General features: G+C 40.5%; 1 protein-coding gene across 50 annotated transcripts in view; it reads left to right on the top strand.

Moving 5' to 3' along the window:
* TCF4 (transcription factor 4) overlaps positions 1 to 20,239 on the top strand; it is a 350,526-nt gene that overhangs the window by 327,463 nt on the left and 2,824 nt on the right. For 18 of the 50 annotated variants that reach the window (XM_043558914.1, XM_043558917.1, XM_043558941.1 and 15 more), the window contains 2 exons: positions 16,822 to 16,957; positions 18,555 to 18,717. In XM_043558914.1, the coding sequence (XP_043414849.1) occupies positions 16,822 to 16,957; positions 18,555 to 18,717 (299 nt within the window). Of the gene's footprint in view, positions 1 to 16,821; positions 16,958 to 18,554; positions 18,718 to 19,208; positions 19,254 to 20,239 lie in introns of all 50 variants that reach the window. The other 32 variants (XM_043558911.1, XM_043558902.1, XM_043558903.1 and 29 more) reach the window with 3 other exon arrangements.

The following is a 20,239-nucleotide window of genomic DNA, read 5'->3' as shown; positions in this document are numbered from 1 at the left end:
AAACAAAATGGCTTGATAGCTTGGAAGATGATAGAAGCATTTCTCTCTGCAGCAGCTTGAAATCGTGGTGGGGAAAACTGTGGTTCTGCCTCGGCTATTATGTTATCTCATTTAATTGCTAACATATTGTACTTAGCTTTTGATTCATAAAATGTTTTCCTTGGAGTTCTGGAGTAGGTCTTCAGTGATTTACTAAGTATTAGTATAATGAAAGGGTTTTTTGTTTGTTTTTTTTTTTTCACAGCAGCATGGCTTCTAATGCTAGCGTGAATGTTGTATCCTTGCAGGCTTTCTAGATGATATTTGGCCATGCTCTTTCCTGTCCCAAAACCTTCACTGGCCTCCCATTATCTACAAAATAAAGACCAGTTTCTTAAGCTGGTTTGTTAAGCGCCGTTACCGTTGACCAAAAGCCTTAGGTGTACCGTGCCGATATGCAGCAATTCTTCAGCAGGACCAGTCTGTTCATTTTACCAGAACGTGCCGTGTACATCCTCATTAGGTAGTTCTCTTATGTCTGTTGGGCTTAGCCTGCTCTACCCCTGTTTCTCTGTCCATCTCATTCCCCACCACTCTCAAAGCTCTGACTCAAGTTCTGCTTCTTCCAGGAAGCCTTCCCTTGCTGCAGCCACTTATGATAGTCCATTTTCTTTTCTACTTTCCAGAGCTCTGTGAGTCATACTGCTGGCTAGATATTTCTCTCACCCAGTCATGTAAGCCATGCAGGCGTGGCTTTTGCCTTACCACCTAGATTATAAATTCCTTGAGTACCATGTATTACATTTTTGTACCCCCCCCCCCAGCAAATAAATCTTCAAAGTGGGGAGAAAGGAAACTACTGTTTTCTGATGCCTCACAAGTTGCCAGCCCCTCCGCCAGATGCTCCAGAAACATTATCTCAGTCACTCTTCCCAGGAGCCCTTTGAGGATGATAATGACGTCCATCTTAGGAGTTGGTCACATGGGCCTTAGAAGGCTTGAGGAGGCTGAACTCGTGAAGCCAGCTTGAAACTCGGATACAATGCCTCCACCTTCCCTGTTCTTTGTTTACTACCTATAGCTATAGGTGCCCCTCTTCAGAACTAATTTTAGGGTGGTGAGAGCTTGGGACTTTCAAATCGTGATAAATGTTCCTTGATGAAAGAATGCCCAGGTACCTTGTGGCCAAGTTCCCAGAAGCTCTTTACCCAAATGCAGAGGTAAAGAATTTTTCCTCCATTGCGGTTAAAACCCACATCGCCTAACACTTATTCTTAAATCAGCATGTCTGTGCTAAGTGGCAGGAGGTGTAGTGAGCTCCCCTTACTAGGGTCATGAAGAAGTAAATTTTAAAGTATTTTTCTTTCTCAAACCACCCACGTTTCTGACAAAATCAAAGCAGAAATCTCTGAATGTAAGAGAATGCAGAAACAGGTGGGTTTGTCACTAAGCTCATTAGACACGGTTACCCAGATATAACCCCCCTGTGCTTCAGATACCTCCATGGTTAATCCTGATGTTAAATCGTTAGGTTTTTGTAAACTAATGAAATGGCAGTTTTTCAAATACAGTTCTCTCCAGTATTCATTCGCTCTTCAGATCCACAGATGAGACCTGAAAGAAAGCCTTTCCGATGACCTAATCTCCTCTTTTAACTGATTAAGAACAAAACCCACATCAAAAATGTGTTCATGTGACTTTGTATGTGCTTCTGATTACTTGTCAGTAGAGTCAGGAACAAAGGGATCATTTAGCTAAAAAATCTCCTCTGCTATGAATATATAATGTTACTGTGATTTCCAGATCCTTTTTGTTTAAAGTCCATTTATTCATTTCTAAAAATATTTATCAGGTGGTTACCAAATACCAGGCTCTGTGGTACCACGTGGTCTCTGCTCTCAGGGGGTTCACAGTTTAGTAGAAAAGGACACATGTTTAAAACCAAATTGCTGTGGAGCCTGCTTGGGATTCTCTCTCTCTCCCTCTGTCTCTGCCCCTGCCCAGCTCACGCACACTTACTTTCTCTCTCTCTCTCTCTCTCTCTCTCTCCAAAATAAATAAACATTAAAAGACAAAAAACAAAACAAAACAAATAACCTTGCTGCAGCAATATACCAAGCCTCATCAGAGAGCAGAGACTCAGCTCTGTTACCTGGGAGGGAAAGATGCCATTGTCTCTTGGTAGATGAGTAGTGACCTAAGGACCTGGTTGCTCTAATTGACTTAGGGGTGGAGGAGTCCTGTAAAACTCCCCACCCACACCCATCCTCCACAGCATCCCTGAGACCCCTTCCTAGAACCTCCAAGTGGGGTTGTGGCCTGCATTTCAGAAAACGCACATTTCAGATACAAGCCAATCCTAGATGAGTTTCCCACTTTACGTAACATTTTCATTTGGAGTTAAAAAGAATTTATCAGAAGAAAATTCACTGGGTGATAAAGCACCTTTTTTACTTAACTGACCTTTGAACATATGAGAACTTCTACCATGTAGGGCTTCATGAGATAAAAACTGAACTTAGTTTTGCTTTCATAGTTCTTAAGAGAGTTAAGACCATTGAATTTTAGATTCTAAAAGCACCCCAGAAGTCTTTTAGCCCAAGGCCCTTATTTTACTGCTGAAGACTGAAGCCCAGAAAGGGGAAGTGACCCAGGCATGGATGCCCACTAGTTAATGGCCAAGCTAGGATAGAAACCAGACAAGCCAGCAAGGGGAGCTGCACCCTTTGTACTAAATACCACACTACCATTGCGAACTTCCTCTCTAACCCAATACCATAGCAATTTCAAAACTGTGGCTGATACTACGAACCTTTTCGTTGCTGACTGAAACTAATGAAACCCAAGGAAAAACTGTTTTTGTTTTATTGAAGTATAATTGACATATAATGTTATCTTATTAGTTTCAGGTATACAATGTATTGGTTCAGCCATCTTATACGTTACCCAGTACTCAGCACGATAGAAACCCAAGGCAATTCTTTCTTTTTCTTTTTAATGTTTTTATTTTTGAGACTGAGAGACTGAGTGAGTGGGGGGGGGGGGGGTGGGCAGAGAGAGAGACGGAGACACAGAATCCAAAGCAGGCTTCAGGCTCTGAGCTGTCAGCACAGAGCCCGACACGGGGCTTGAACTCACGAGCTGTGAGCGAAAGTTGGACACTTAACCGACTAAGCCACCCAGGCACCCCCCACAAGGCACTTCTTTGGTTGCTCCTTGGCTTCAAGCAGCAGAAGAGAGTAATGGGCAGGGATGTGTCATCTTGGGTAGCATTTACTGGGATGTAGTCATGAGAGTAGTAGAAGTCAGACAATTATATTTCAGTGAAGGTATGACCCGTAGAGGCTTTGTCATCTTCAACCATGTTCCTCTTATATCTTCCCAGAATTTTGATTCCATAAAGTTTTATGTATATTTGAGCACATATTACATTTCTAAGCAATTGTTACCATAGGATATCAGGGATCTTAGGTATCCTCTCCATCCATATCCCCCTACAAATCCCTTGCCAAGCAGTCAACAAGCCTCTATCAGCCCCTTCTTCCAAGGATAAGTACCTCTAATTGACCACAAAGCCCATTTCTGTCGGATGTTGGAAGATTCTTCTTTATGTCCAACCCAAATTTACTTCTCTGCACAGTCCTTGTTTTTCTGTCCACTGAAGCTAAGTCAACCCAACAGCTACTTTAGAAACTTACAGTCATTTGAAAACTGTCTATTCAGTATTTTTTTCCCTCTAGGCTAGATATTTATATCTTCAAATATTCACCCCTCCCCCAAAAAGTTTTGATTTTATGACTGTCCAGTGCATTCTCCCTAGTTGAAAAGGAATGCTTTCTTTCTCAAGGACCTTTTAGCGTGTAGAATCTTAAACTGAACACAGTGCTCAAGGAGTCATCAGGGTGGACTAGGGTGGGTCTATTACCAAACCCATTCAGTGTGTTGTATCTTCATTTAAAGGCCACCTAACAATACCCTTTCACCATTTTTGATGACTTTATCATCCTACTGACAAATGTTGAACTTGTGATCAGCTGAAATCCATAAGCCACACATCTCTTAACTGTGGTACCAGTACAAAACTTCATACTCTGCCTTTGAATTTCACGCTGCAGCCTTCAGTCTGTTTCCAGTGGAAAAGTCTTCTTTCGGTCCCCATTCAGTCACATATTCTGCCTGCCGTATTCTGCCGGAGTGCCATTAATGCCCTCATCAAAGCTATGAATAGAAGTGTTAACCAGGGGAGGACACAGAGAGCAGGCCTGAGTTTCAGTGCTACAGACATTCTCTGTACACTTACACCGTCCCCTGCCTTAGGGCTTATATTTCAACCAGTTATGTCCAACTAATTTTACTCTCCTGCTGTCCGGCCTCTCTCATTTTGTCCATACCATTATCACAAGACACTAGGCATGCAGTGTTCCCATGAATGAGGAAATGAGGTCTGTCTGCAAAGACTTGTTCTTGGTGGAACCGAACTGAGTTTGAGAGGTCATCGCCTCTGTTTCAGAGCACTTCGAAACTATCTTTAATAGCCTGTTATAGAATTTCACTTAAGATCTTACTCATCTACATCATCTTTCCAGAACTACCCTGTAGAAACCAATATAGGTTTTTCTCTTTGATTAGGTAATTTGCCTACCTATAGTGTTTCACCGTGTCTCCTAATCTCCACAATTATCAAATATTTCTGAGAGCAGATTAGCAGTCTCAACTGAAAGGTTTTTTTTAATCTATATCAATATTGTACTTTATTTTGAGAAAACTTAAAAGAAAAAAGAGAGAGAAGAAAAAGAAACTTGAAGAAATTCTCTTTATTTTTTAAAAATTTTCCTAGCTTTTTGAGATGTTATTGACATCAAACAAAGGTCAGTGTAAGGTATACAACTTAATGATTTAATGCACACGTATATTGCAAAATGACTACCACCATAAGGTTAGTGAACACCTCCATCGTCTCACAATAATGACTTTTGTGTGTGTGCCTGGTGATAACTTTTAAGATCTACTCTTAATGACTTCCAAATATAAAATACAGTATTGATTACTGTCCCCATGCTGTGTATCACACCCCAGAACCTGTTTTTCTTAAAGCAAGAAGTTTGTACCCATTGACCAATATCTCCCCATTTTCCCCAGCTACCACCATTCTGCTCTTCTATTTCTTTGAATTTTTGGTAAAGATTCTACATACAACATATGAAAATATAACAGTATTTGTCTTTTTCTGTCTGACTTAAAGAATTCCCCTAACCATGGATTAGTTACAACAGTTTAAGAATCCTTAAACTCACCGGTTGATATTTCCGCATAAACACAAATGAAAGCCCAGAGGTTTTAAATACAACCATTAACAACCCCGGAGACGGAGTAGTTAGGACATGATGCGTGCCCAGATCTCACAGCAGGGAGTCCAAACTAGGCACAGCCCTTCTCCTCCTCTCCACCCCCGCCCCCGACCACACACACCCATACCTGTTTTACTCAAGTCAGGCCCCGTGACCTGGAAACAAGACCGTCAGTCTGCACTGGACCGGCCAACCCAAAAGATTCCCTTTCTCTGCTTCTAGGACAAAACAAGCCGAGTTCTCTAATTATTTTCCCCTAAAGTATGTGTTTACCACCCTGGTGTCATGAACTTTTAGTAAATAAAAACAAAAACTTATTGTTTTCCTCACTTTTAAAATATAAAAGCATATTTAAAAGAGACTCTTTGGCGTCATCGTAGTTTTACTTTGCTTTCTTCTTAAATAATAGAGGAAAAACCAGGGAGATGCTTTTAATGACAGTCATTTTCATATTTTTTATTGAACTTTTACTGGGGACAATGACACTGTGCTAAACTGTCCATAGTTTGGAAAAGGCACGACCCCTATATTAAAAAAAAAAAGGAGTATTACCCTTATTTTTTCTCGAGAAAGCAGATTTTCTGGGAGAAAGATAATATTATATATATTAGAAAATAAACAGATGTTCATTCCCTCATTCTGTGTCTTCTGTGCCTTAGATCCTTTGGGGGTTATGAAATGTGTGTAAGAGTCTCTGATCCTCTGATCCTGTGGGCCTTTGACCTCGGGAGGGTGATAACACAAGTATGTGACCGACTGTAATACAAGGTGGAATTATGAAGTGACCAGAGAAGCAGCTCAGAGAAGGATGAACATAGCCCAGCCTTGGGAGACAGCTAAGAAAACCTTCCTGGAAAAGGTGTCATTGAGCTCATATTAGAAGTTTGCATCGGATTTCAGCAGTTAGGGACAGGCTAGGAAGGGCATTGCAGAGCGAGAGAATAAAATGGTTAAAAATATATGCAGAAAATAAAGGATCTTATGTGCCCAGATTGCCTGATGAGACGGGCCCTTGCAGCACCAGCCAGGGCGCCCCGGGTGGAAAGCCCCTCCTCGAAGCCCGGCAACTCCAACCACTGGCTCAGATATTTCACATGAGAGTCCACAGGAAGAGCGAGTTTTCATGTATATTTTTTTACATCCAAATTAAATTAACTCATGGAATTTTCCACCCTTAGGAATTAAAGTAGCTGCTCATGAAGTAATTCAGTTATGTCATTCATACCAAAACAGAAAATACTGGAGCAACCTGGCACTGTTTAAAAGCCAAGACTAGGCCTTGGCCATTTTATATATTTTTTTCAAAATCTGTGGTCGTTGTGTTATTTTAACTTTTATTGTGGCTGTAAATTTTTCAAATCAAAAGTGTCTTAATTGCTTAGAAAATAGAAGTGTAAAATGGGTTCAAAATAAGGAAAGAATTTAGGCATAGCAGCTTTAGGAGTGAAAACCTAAAAAAAAAAATAAAATAAAAAGGCAAAAAATTTTAAAAAGCTTGAACGCTGCATTTCTGAAACACGAGGATTCTACCTAATTGGCTGACATTCACAGTTGTGCATAATTATAGCTTCCTCTATATCCATAAATCATCTTACAACTATAAAGTTGAGTTTAACCAAAAGATCTGTCCAATATTAGTTAAATGACATCTTTGGGGAAGCATTGTCCTGATACAATAGCCACATTCATTTTCAAGCAACTAATTGGACTTACTGTCAAAAACCAGGGTGTTGCGTTTCCACATTTTAATTTTACATTTGCCTTCTCCCTGGCTTCTGCACATGGACGGGTCTCGTTTGGAGCTGCAAGTGTGTGAAAGTTATTGGGGAATGGTAGTCTCTGGGTAATGTTTCTGTGAGCTGCCCAAATTCTTCCCCCCCGTAGTCTAGATGGGAAACAGCTGGGTTTTGTTTAAAAAGCTGTTTTGCGAAATGTCTGCATCTTGAGGTGTAGAACTGAGGTCACCAGTAAAGCAGGTGCTCAGGGACAAGTGAGAAAGACTGGAGGCTGGCTGGCCCTGTAACCTTCTGCGGGGTACCTCCTAGCAGAGGAAAAAGTGAAGTTGGCCCCTTTATTTAGTACACAAACAGATAGAAGCAAGTAATCGCATTAGTGATGCTATTAGGAAGGGAGTATCTTTGAACATAGCCAGCCCTTGAGTGAATAATTAGCTCAGTGTGAAAGGTACCAAAAGGGTTCTTTCCCTCGCAGGGCTTCAAATACAAAGGTCCAAGAGTTTAACTTCCTTTAGATGTTAGAAGCACTTAAATTTCCTCTTTAAGTATACCCACAGTAAAAGAACTACAATTTCAAGTAAGTAGTACCATAACTGCGTATGTCCTCCAAGTCCACGGATACAATCTAAGGGAGGAAAGAAACCTGAATTGGCCAGACCAGTACCCAGGCAGTTTTGAAAACGGCAAAGTAAGAAACATGTGGAATCACTAAAGTCCAGTGCACGGCAGATATCCACCAGTCTGCAGATGAAAGGAAGCAACCTCCTCCCCTGAGAGCTGGGGGTTATTAGCAGCTGTTTATCCAGTCGGGAATAGAGATTAACATTGTAATTTTTTTTTTTTTTTTAAGAACTAGAAGGGAATTTGTTTGGGAAGTTGGCTCTTCATATCAAGTCACTGTGCATTGCCAAAAAAAACTTCCTTTCTCAGAACTCATGTACGAGAGTTGAGCAATGTTAGGATTCTCTGAGAATCTCTGGATTACCAAAAGTCTATCTCCATTAAATAGAACAGAAAAGGACAGAGAAATGGATGGATGCCTGCCATTGACACATTCCCTTGAACTCTTCCAACGTGAAACAAGCTGGTTACCTGCCCCTAGCCTGCCCCTAACTGGGGGTGCTCTCCCCTACCCCCACACTCCCCACTGCCCCCCAACTTAATCTTTACCACTCTAAGGCATACCCAAATGGATTTTGTACATACCTACTTCTTGTCAAATGTCTTCTCAGGACATGTTGGGGAAGCAGCGTCGGTCTCAAAAAAACCAACCAAACAAACAAAAAAAGAGTTGGATATTGGTATTTTTCCCCCTGATTTAATGCTACCTTTAATGTCATTTTCTTTTATTAAATCCTTTCTTTTGCTTTTGATCTTATTTATAGCAGAGCCACTGGTCATATGGAAACTATTATTGTATAGCTGGGAGATGAAAGACTTCACTGCAGTTAAATAAGAGTGAATCATTCGGGCCAATAATACACACATACAGTGAGGTACCATTTGCGTCCACAATGCCCTGTGTTGTTCCCTTTGTAGTAAAGCCGTGGAGGTTTATAAAGCGCTTCACAAAAATCTGCTTTTTGTCCAAAATATGTAGTCTGACAACACGAAAACACATTAATATATAGTCCTTAGCTGCTTCTTCATATATCTGTGTAATACCAAAAATAATGCCACTTCTCGATGTAAAAACAGAAACTTTCATTTAAAGGTGAGATGTTACCTCATGGATGTTAAACGTCATCTTTTTTAAAAAATATATTTAGATAACTTGTGTCAAAATTCTACCCATCATTCAAAGCCTATTTAAGAAGGAAGTCCCTGGTTTCTCAATCTGATATGGTTTTGCCCATCCTTTAAAACCCCACATAACCTTGAACTCCTTCGTGGCATTCCCTTAAGTTTGTCTTACATGTCTTCAACATTAAGCTGTAAGAACCTTAAGTAATAGACGTGTCTATCTTTTATTATTTCTCCTACAAATACCTGAATAGTGCCTTGCATACAGTAGACATTTCAGAGGCATTTGTCGAATTAAACAAAAAATGTTTACTTGTGGATAGAAACCCTTAAAATGTGTCTTTGATGATATCAAAAGGCTATAGATTTCAGAGATAGTAAAACAGATACATGCCACATGTTTCATCGTTTACTATTTAGGAAGCATCTAATTGCATGTGATAATATTACAATCCTATACAATGTCCTGTATACCTAGTCCTTGCCCTTGGGAGACTTACATCTCAAGACAAGTGTAAGCTTTATGAATGGCAGCCAAACAAAAGCATTGAAGCGAGTGCCCTGCGCTTTAATTAAGCACTGTCCGTGAGTGCTTTTCAGGGCAGTGTCCATAATGAATAGTCAGGGGAGAGCCCTGTCCAAGCCCAGCAAGATGGTGAGAGTTCTAGAGACCCAGACAGTCAAGAAGTAGTTGGAATAAGGGGATCTGTGGGACTAATAAAAAAGAAGTGGTCGGTGAGTTGTGCCGAGGAACCCAGCACTGGGAGGCAGAGCAGGGAGGGCTTGAATCAGGCCTTGCTGACGCAGGAGTGAATGTGGCCGATGGGGAGCCATGGGTAGGTAACTAAAGTTGGAGATTAAGGAACTTGAAAAGAGGAAGGAACTGGAACAAACGGCCCTGTGGTGTCCAGGTGAAGGACACAGATGCACAAGGTACCGATCTTAGACCTGACCCACAGAACAATGACAAGCTGTGCTAGAACCTTGACACGCAGAGGAACAGTTGATGGGCAGAGAATACAGCATTCAGAAAGGGGGTATTTAGGAAGTGATGGGGAAGGAGTGTTTCATTGGTTTCGGGAAGCTTGTTACCCTTCCTTTCCAAATATTTTACAATAAGCATGTGTTACTGGGATGATAAGAAATGCATTTAAAAAATAAAGGCCAGTGAGGTGAAGATAAATCCCTAGGGATGGACCTCCCCGGCTGGCTACAGAGCATGCATTATGTGCAAGCCAGCCCCTCAGTTGTATGCTCTGCAGGTGTGTCTGTGCTCGGGGATCCCGAATCCCAGGTACACATCAGGTGTTCAGTTGTCTTTCCCTTCACTGCAAACAAAAGAAGCCGTGTACAAGTAATCACAAACTTTCACCATAATCTCTGTGCTAGATGGACGTGGATTAAGTTTAGTTGCCTACCACTTACTTACTAACCTGCTACCTGGGGCAAGAAGGGGTGAAATGGACTCTGTTAACCACCTGCTGAGGTTCTCACTGGGTGGAATGCATCCAGTTACAGTTTCCCCTGTAGGAAAGTGTTGTAGAGAATTGGGGGCGGAGGGTGGAGATACAGAGGAGAGAAATGAAACAGTTTTAATAGATGGAACTTATGAGTTAAGAAAAAAAAAAGATGAACTGAAATCAGATAACAACCATTTGCATCTCTCGAACTAAATCACAGAATCATTCATTTTAACCGTGCTGGTGGACATCAGGGGAGTTTCAGCCTGGCCGATCATGTGACAGGTCAGGCCTGCCAAGGCCGGGGTTATTTACATCAGATTTAAATCCTCTTGAAAATTATTTTATCATCTGGAGAATAAGCATTCAATAAATCTCCAAGAATTGCCCAGTAAGGAATTACCTTAACTTTCAGGCAAAGCATAAGCAAAGCTGTGAGGCTGTGAGATTTCTAGGGAAAAAAACAGGTGTTCTCTGGTGTGAGGAAGTCTTCTCCCAATAAACGGCTCTCAAGAATCAAAATCCAAACAGAAGAAGCGAATCCAGATCTGACTTTTCGTGAAAAGTCCTTTAAATGTTTAATCACAGGAATTTTTAAAAAGTAGTCTGATAATTTTTTGAACTGAGAAATATGGAAGTGATATTTGTGGTTGAAGAGTGTCCCAGATGTTAGAACTTTCTCACACAAAGGAGTTGGTTATCAGAGGTGGGTCTTGTTTTCTGCTACATCTCGGGGCCTCCGGTGTTGTTCCTCGCAGTATCCGTCCGGTGCCACCGTTTCGTGAACTTCCGGGTACCCATCTGTGAGCCATTAAAGTTTGCATGACCACTTCCCACCTCTTTAAAAGATGCACTTCTGGACTAAACAATGTTTTGTATCTTTGAGAAAATAAGTTTTCTTTCCTCTAATATGACAGAGATCTGGCAGGATCCTAGAAACTGAAATCTAGCTCTCCACAACTGTCATGTCTAATTGATATGTCATGGGGAGATTACAGTTCAGACACCACAACTCTTTTCTGTGTCAGTGGGTGTCTAATTACAGTAAAAGCCCATCAACGTTTGTTTTGTGTTTATGGAAAAACAGGAAGAGGAAGAGGAAGAGAAGAGAGAAAAGTAAAAGTTACCAGGACTTTTTTCTTTGTCCCATTTCCTTGTTTTGTTTCTTCTTTCTAAAAAACACCTATGTCAAAAGACACATTTTGAACCGGATGCCATGAATAACAAGCTTTTCTTTTGATAATACCAAAAAGTTTCTGATAGCATATCTAGTTTTGTATCATTATCACTTGGTCTAGAAATTAATGACAAGTTTCCTAAAGTTCCCATCCTACACTCTTTTAGAAGGATTATGGTAGAAGAGAAGGAACTGAGGTCTGAAAGCCTGCTTTGAAGCAGTTATCTCTGGAGATAACATTAACAAGGATTGAATAACTGCCAAATGAAATTTAATACATTTTCCCATCCATGAAATAGGCCTCTTAAATACAACAGAATAATTACTTTCACAATACTCCCTGGAAACAAAGAGAGCAGAAACACTGAATGTCTTTTTTGTTTGTGGTGTTTGTTGTTAGCTCAAGGATCAGGATAAGGATATTTACCAGGATGCTGCACGCATCCCCACATTAAAATACCCTTGCCAACAGCCACCTAATTTGAAGCTGCATGTCTTTGAAATCTGTTTATGTTGGAGGAGTTGTGGCAAGTATTAAATTTTGTAATTTAGTTAGACATCTCGGCCATGGCCTTGGCCCTACTTGGTGAACTATGGTGGTTTTTTTCCCTATGATAAAGAAAAATAAAATGAGTTTCGTATCTATATCTACACACACACACACATGCCCATATATGCACTCTGTTGTAAACAAAAGCTCCAAGAGATAAACCCTTTTTGTCCCTTAACTTTGTTCTCCTCCCATACACACACACACACACACACACACACACACACACACACCAATCAAATTATTCAGTGTTGTTATAACTTTTCTGAACTCAAAATCTATTTTAGTCTTACTAGACATTTGCCAATTCGCTTCACTATCTTCAACCTTAGCTTTCTTCTCTGTAAAATGAAGAGTTTGGCCTAACTGGGTTCCAAGTCTCTCAAGCTCTTAAAGTTTCTATGCTGTGATTGAAAAGTGCTTCTAATGTATCCATCCTCTCCTTGGAAAGTAAGGTTATTTAAAATTATATGTTGTTTACATTATTCAAAAGAAGTAATGTACTGCTGAAGGTATTTAATTATTCCCAGTGATAAATTAACACAGGAAAATTTAAATAGCCATGTCAGAATTTGAATATAACTTGACCTGAGATGCAGGGTAACTTAGATATTTGTATCTAAGAGCCATGATTTGGGAGGCATGATTTATGGTGGAGTGGGCATCCATGCTTAGACCACATGATCTTCCCTCCTCTTCTTTTGTAGTTCATTGAACCAGTAATGGGGACACCTAACCCTAGAGTGGCCCATTCAAAGGATGGTTCGTGTCTGCTTCAAAATGTTGAGCTTACCATCAGATGATCTTGGCATTCTGAGCTCAGAAATACTAAGAGAGGGAGTTAGCAACAGGTTCAGAACCTTAAAGAATGTACTGAGATATCATGAAAGGAGAGTTCAGACTATAGTCATGAAGGGACAAATGCCAGAGAGACAGAGGTACCAGCAGAGGGACAAGAGAGGCTGGCCCATGAGAGACAAAGAGTGGCTTAGTCCTGGGTGTTCTCTGGGCTCAAAACCTAAATTACAGAAATCATGAAAAGTCTCCTTTTACTTGAGAGACTTACTATGAAAACCGCCACACTAAAGTGATCAGTGTGCAAAAATCCCACAGAGAATCTCTAAGCTTCATGAGGTCATCTAAGTTATTTACCATCCCATCCCTAGCACCCCCTGGAGTGACAAGCATGAAGTAGATGAGTAAATATTTCTTGAATTAATAAATGTACTCTTTGATCAATCAGTTAACTCTGTATAATTTTTAGAAATTTAATTTTGTCTTTTACATTTAGCATAAATATATCTAAAACCACATTGTATGTAACTAAGAAGACCATTCTTAAAGATTGCAAAAAATAAAATTTACTATCAATATTGATAAAATTAACTACTTTCTTAGACTGGCTTTTAACTTTAAACTCTTGCTTACCTAGATGAAAACGTTATGAAAATAGGGCTTTAATGAAGTACAGATTTTCTAAAAGTAGGTACCATCCTTAGAGTCTATTTGCAGGTTGAAGGAATCTGCTTTTTTCTAGTTATATTCTTACCTATTTATTATTTGGAAGGTGGTCAAGCCTTGACCCTTGTATTCTGTACATATTGGCTCCTCCTTCTATTTATGAGCTATTCCAGTGATGGATTGTGTTGACCATCCACTATCATTCTTGCCTTGTCTCTTATGTGACCAAAAATAATGTTTCCGAAAGAGAAGTAAATGGGGTTAGGACATGCTGTCTGTGGCCAAGGAAACAAACAAAGCAAAGTTAATTCTTCAGAATACTATTGCATAGCCACAGGCAATGGAATTGATCCCGGAGAATCAAGCTCATTACCACAAGGATCTCGACCCATCATCATTCATTCATTTGACCTGGAATGTGCATAGTTTACAAAGGCAGCCTTAAATCATCAAGAGCAACTTTGTTCGCAACTTCCTTTGTGGAAAATGATTGGTATATTATTTGAGATGATCTGTGGAAAATATATAAAGTTAGTTAACATGTATGGCTAAAATCCAAACAAATACAGTTGTAACAACTGTCTTCTCAACATATTTATAAGATCATTTAAGATTTCACTGTCATTGTGTAGGAGGAAAGATTTAAAATCAAATGCACGTGAACAAAATAGAAACAAAAAGTACAAAGATGATCTTAAATGAAGGTAGCTTGTGTTCTGAGGGGTTTTGAACTATATAGACTTTTATTTTTACGTGGTATGCAAGGATTTGCAGATATTTTCACATAATATCTATAATTGTTAAGTACCTATTATGTACCAATTGTTTTGCCTATTACCACCCTTTGCAATAAACATGGGACTCATTCTCTATAACCTAGTGTTAATTTCTTCAGTTTGTATTTGAATACCTTACCCATGGTTACACAGCTAACAAAGAAACCAGTTACAGTTAAAATCTAGATATTGTTGATTCTCATCATTGTACTGTTTTTACTCAGTCTTTCATAATAGTTGAGGCAAGGAAAATACAAAGATAATTGGTTGTGGGCTCTTTTTTGCTCTTGCAAAATTAATCTGAATGTGAACTAGAAGGGAGAAAAGAAGCACAGGACCAATATCTGAATATATTTTAAGTAAAAATCAAAACCCTAACCTTAAATTACATCACGGATGCTACAAAGAAGGCTTGAGGGTTTTAATAGAATGCCTAACGTAAAAGCATTTACGTCTTTGCTATGCTCAAACCTGGGGTTACCTTCAGTGACTCCCAATTTAGAATCACCTTCTGTGGAAGTTTAAGAGATTAAATCCATTGGAAATACCAATAAATATGAATCAGCACTAAGGTAATTATTTGGGTTAACATTGATTGACAGACTTCAAGAGCTACCATTTGATCAAGGCCTGTAAAATGCACGCATACAAGTTGACATCTTAGATTGGAGGGATAATCATCCATTGAATCAGTCTTGTAAATGCACAAACATAAAAACGGCAAATCAAAACCTGAATGGAAAATAGCTATCACCTTTTTGTTTGGAATAAATATGAAAACATACCAAAAGTGAAAAATGCTTTGGAAGCGTCAAGTGGGCCTGGCCTGCCTGGAAGGACGGGGCGCTGGTCACCGGGGGACAGACGCCAGTGGCATGGCAGTGGTGTTAAACACGTGAAGGGGACTTACACTTACTCCATGAAACTCCCGAAGTTGAAACTAGAACCAGTGGATGGAATACACAAGGAGGCCAACTTGTGATGAAAATGGAATGGCCAACTTGTGATGAAAATGGGCTGCTGTGGGAGGTAATCGAGGTCTCCTTACATTCGAAGCACCCTCCTAGAACCTAATAACCACCATTCAGAACATTCTGGGAAGGGACACAGGCACACAGGTGGCGGACATCCCTGGACTCTTAGCTACAGCATTCACTTATGCGTCCCGATGCCCATGAGTCTTTAAATCCTTTTATTCTTGCTATATTTTGAATCTGAGCAATTAGTATGATTTATGTGGTCCCTCCCCCTCCCCCCTGAGTTATTTCCTTCTGTACTGTTTTGGATTATGTAACGGTGATACTTCATATCAGGTTGCTTTTAGATAGCGTGTGCTTCATTCGGTTCTGTGAACTTGGTTGTTGTCGGTTCAGATTCTGATTGTCGTTGCTTTCTTTGGAGATACTCTTTTAAAACATTTGGCAGCAAATGAGTGAAGATTCTGCTTTGTGGGCTTTTTGGTTTTGGATGGGGAAAAAATTAAACTTTTTGATTCATAACAGTAAAAATTCAGAGGTAAATATTTTTAGGGTCAGACCCACGATCCTGCATACATTGTTCGCCTGACAATAGGCGGAGAGCCTAACTACTTGAAAATGCAAACAAAAATGTAAGCTACTCATGTTCCTCTTGGTTTGCAAATGCTGAATGGTTTTGCTTTAAGGCACATGCCATAAAGTCAGCACTTGCTGTCTCGTTGTCACTGGTGCAACATCTCCGGACCCTCGAGTAGGCAGTAGTAGTTACTAAAATGCTCAGCAGTGTTTCTTCCAGACCAAGTCATCATGCTGTATTCTGTAATTTTATTCATGGAAACGTAAAGAGTGTTTACAGTGCAGTATCTTTCTAGGATCAGAATAGTGGGAGGAAAAATGGAAAAATGTCCAAACCTCTTTGCATGGCAATGATGGCATTACTGGTGTGTTTAATAAAACCTTTATTGGTACATTTTCCGGTGTGGTGGCATTGGCAGAGACGGTCCCCCTTTGGATTTGGAGCTCAGCAGCTGATGAAATACAGTAAACATTAATCTGGGATGGGCTGCCAGTTTTGGAAAGCCAGGTGACATTTTATTATATTTGTACCGAGCAGGGGCTGTGTCCCATACTGCCGTAGCTTCCGCTGTCAGAGGCTTAGCTGGCATTATGGAAAAAAAAATGGCAGGCCTGAGAATCTTATCCCCTGAAATGAAAGTCGAATGCCAAATTGAAATTCCTGTAGGATTTCCGATAGCAATGGGGGAATTGAGAAGCCCACAATTAAGCATATGGGCATTAAGATAATTGTCAGATCTGTTGGCGGACATGATAGAAGACAGATGGGTACGAATCAGTGCGCTCCACTGCAGCACCCTGGGAGACAATTTGACGTTTTACCTGCCTGAGCTACTCTGCCATATTTGTCACTGAATGTACAGCAAGGCATCTTACTGAGTGTGAAGTGTTTTGCAGGGTTCTGTAGGTGCGTGTGCGGTCCTTCAGCGCCCTCTAGTGAAAGGCATCTGGGAGTCTTGTTTTTCAAAGGCCCGTGTTCCTTCGGCTGGTCCTTGCTGCCCCTGGAAATAAACTCTACCGTTCCTCTCCCCCTTTCAGGTTGGGGCCCATCGTGAAGACGGTGTGGCCCTGAGAGGCAGCCATTCTCTTGTGCCAAACCAGGTTCCAGTTCCACAGCTTCCTGTCCAGTCTGCAACTTCCCCGGATTTGAACCCACCCCAGGACCCTTACAGAGGTAGGTCTGCCTCCGAAGGCCCTTCCGACCTCACTTAGACAATAGTGAATCCAGTGTTGATCCCAAGCTTACTTGGCATACACTCCTCAGGAAGCACTGGCAGAAAACCAAGAATCAAATTTGGTACAAAAATGGTAAGCAAATGGGAAAGCAGTTAGAACGTAGCCGGCTAATTGTGTTTCTTCAGTAACTGTTTTCCTCAAACATCCTCTGAAATCCTGGTCCTATTTCAGCAGGGAATGAGACAACAGACTGATGAGAGGAAATTTTATTTTAGCTATTTCCACATTTTACTCATTCAGGTCCTCTAATGTGGTTAGTTGTAGCCTGAAAATGATATTTCCAAATGAATAGGAAGGAAGGAAATTGTTTTTGTCGTTTAAGATGGAAGGAAATGTAGGTACATTTAAAAACTGGAACTTGGTGGAATGATTTTCACTTTTCGTCTCGCCCCATAATGATTGCCTCAAACCACAGACCCCACTCAGCTTTTCATGACCCCAGGAAGTTATACCACAGGAGCCAGACCTGGCTCCCATGCTCCCTGTGCAACTGGCTGGCCCAGTGACTGGCAGACACTTAAATTCTCATCACCCACCCCTTCCCATGTTTAGAGTAAAGGTGATAACACTGCCCCAGGAATATGCATAGGCTTTTTACCACTGGCTAAACATTGTACAAATTGAGTGTTAATTATGTGTGTGTGTGTATGTGTGGGTGGGTGGGTGTGTGTATGGAGAGAGAGAGAGAGAGAGTCAGTGCTTCTTAAACCTGAGTGTATATAAGCGTGACTTGAGGACCTTGTTAAAGTGCAGATTCTGACTCAGTAGGTCTGAAATTCTGCATCTCTAATGGGCTCTGGTGATAAGGATGCTTCTGGACCACAGACCAATTTTGAGTGACTACACAAATTACAAACAGAGGAGAATACCCAATAGGCATGCTTATACCTTAGAAATAAGTGGATACATGAGGGTCACATTTTAAAATGTATTGTGATCTTGAAAGTTGAGCAGTGATAAAGCTAAAATTTCTTCAGTGAGCAGCTAACTGCTTTCCATATGTACCATTTTTAAATGCTGATTACTCCTTGAGGATAAGAGAAACCTAATTTCAGAATATCATTAGGGTATCTATTGAAGTCTTGACTGCACATATTTAGCGTACTCCCTGGGAATTATATTTTAAGGACATTTTTCTATTAAATCATTGCATATGGAAGAAACTCAATATAATAGCTGATATTTACTTGGGTTCTTAATCAGAACATTGCGGTGTGTGATTTTCATGATTATGATTTTCATTGCAATTAAGTTGATGTTTTGTAGACAGTGAAATTACCATCTACTCCAAAAGATTGCAAAATAGAATTTAACCTCAGAGCCAATGCAGGGAAAACTTGCTTCCACAGGTGCATTTTTGAAACTTCACCAGATCGCATGGAAACAAATGCGGCAGAAGGATCACAGTTCAGCAGCATGAACTATATGGCTGGCAGCTCGCGGTCTGCAGTGTGTGTGCGTGTGTGTGTGTGCGCGCGCGCATCTAGTGTTTGGCAGAAACATCACCTGCTCTCTCTCTCTCTCTCTTCCGTTAGGCATGCCGCCAGGATTGCAGGGCCAGAGCGTCTCCTCCGGCAGCTCTGAGATCAAATCCGACGACGAGGGGGATGAGAACCTGCAAGACACGAAATCTTCCGAGGACAAGAAGTTAGATGACGACAAGAAGGATATCAAATCGATTACTAGGTCAAGATCTAGGTAACAGTATATGATACTGTCGCTTCATTTAATTCCTTTATTGGACTTTGATGAAGTGAACAGAACAGGAAGAAACTATTCAGTTTTTTCCTGGCAGGTAAATCGACAGCTGAAAAGAAAATTAAAGGCCTGCTCTAGAGCTACCGAGGTATCGTTTGAGATACTGGTACTCTAGTGAAGCCTACAGTGTCTTTGCATTTGTGAATTTGGACACAGTGCTAATTACACACGGTAAAAACAATTTGTAACTGATTCAAGTGCAAACAGTTGATTTTTAAAATGATGCATATTCTGCAAATTTGGTCCGAAATGATCTTTCCAAAATATTTCTAAAAAAGAGATCTTAGCCGTGTTAAAAACTCCATTGAGGTATATGCAACTATGACTTTTTTCTGATCTTGAACATGAGAATATACTGATTTCCCAGCTTTATCTTAAATATGTTGATCTATCTAATAATAATACCTAAACTGCTCGCTTTTTTCTCCCAGATACTCCCTTCTACAGAAAATACAACTGCAGGAAAATAGCTTCTGGTTGGTTTTCTTAAATATCCAATATCTTTAAATTAGAGTCTTTCTCGTGGAATGTTAACTCTAGTCTGACGATCAGATGGTTTTCGAACACCGTGGCACCCCTGTGCTTTGCTTTAGTTCCCTTGGGTTGTTTCCATTTGTAAATTAAATAAATTGTACCACGACTACACTTCCCCCTTTTAGAAGCTGTCATTCTCGGGGTTAGAGCTAATGCCCTTTAGGAATTAAGAACATGCCACTTTCTCATAATCGCCTTTATAATCATTGGGATAAATTGTAGGACATCCCCTGCTAAAATTTCCAGAAAATGGTACAAGCTTCTTACCCCTTACCTCCCACCATCACTACAGACTCTCCTGACTCTTGGCCACATTGGTGAAATTTTAAGGAGGGGCTTTCGAATCCCTACCGTCTTCTCTGCCACTCCCGTCAGTTCTCAGTAATTCAACTAGTGGCCGTGACTTATGCATATTAGTAGATTCTTGGAAGTTTCCGTACAACGTTTCACTTGCTGTTAAGAACCTTCTTATTGAAACGGTTATTCTTGTGACATTTACCTAATGCCTCCCAAACTGGGATGTGAGACAATGCTAGGTAGTTTTATTTGCAAAATCAACCTATTTACTATTTATAAGTGAATAATCGGGCCTAATTAGTTACTAGCCTGAATACCTTTGGAAAACAAGTTCCCACTTTCAGACCCACTCTGTGAAAGCTGTGACACCTGTGTGATGTTTAAAAGTGTTACTCAAAATTTTAACTTCAGGGAAGGGCCACCACAGACTTGGCTGTGTTCTCTTTTCACTTGTTACAACCTGTTTGTGTAATGGAATGTGGACGTGAATTAACAGTAACCTTGACTTGGCTGCCATCAGCAGAAGTTAGGCGTGGTGGGGAGGAGGGTTCAGCAGAAGTGAGGAGGCTTAGATGACACTGAAAGAGAGCCATTTCCCACAGGTTCAGTCCAGTTGTGTGTTCACCAGCAC

The sequence above is a fragment of the Prionailurus bengalensis genome, chromosome D3, assembly GCF_016509475.1.
Source record: "Prionailurus bengalensis isolate Pbe53 chromosome D3, Fcat_Pben_1.1_paternal_pri, whole genome shotgun sequence".
NCBI classification, from domain to species: domain Eukaryota; kingdom Metazoa; phylum Chordata; class Mammalia; order Carnivora; family Felidae; genus Prionailurus; species Prionailurus bengalensis.
The sequence above is the reverse complement of the archived record's forward strand: the minus strand, read 5'-3'. Positions and strand labels throughout refer to the sequence as shown.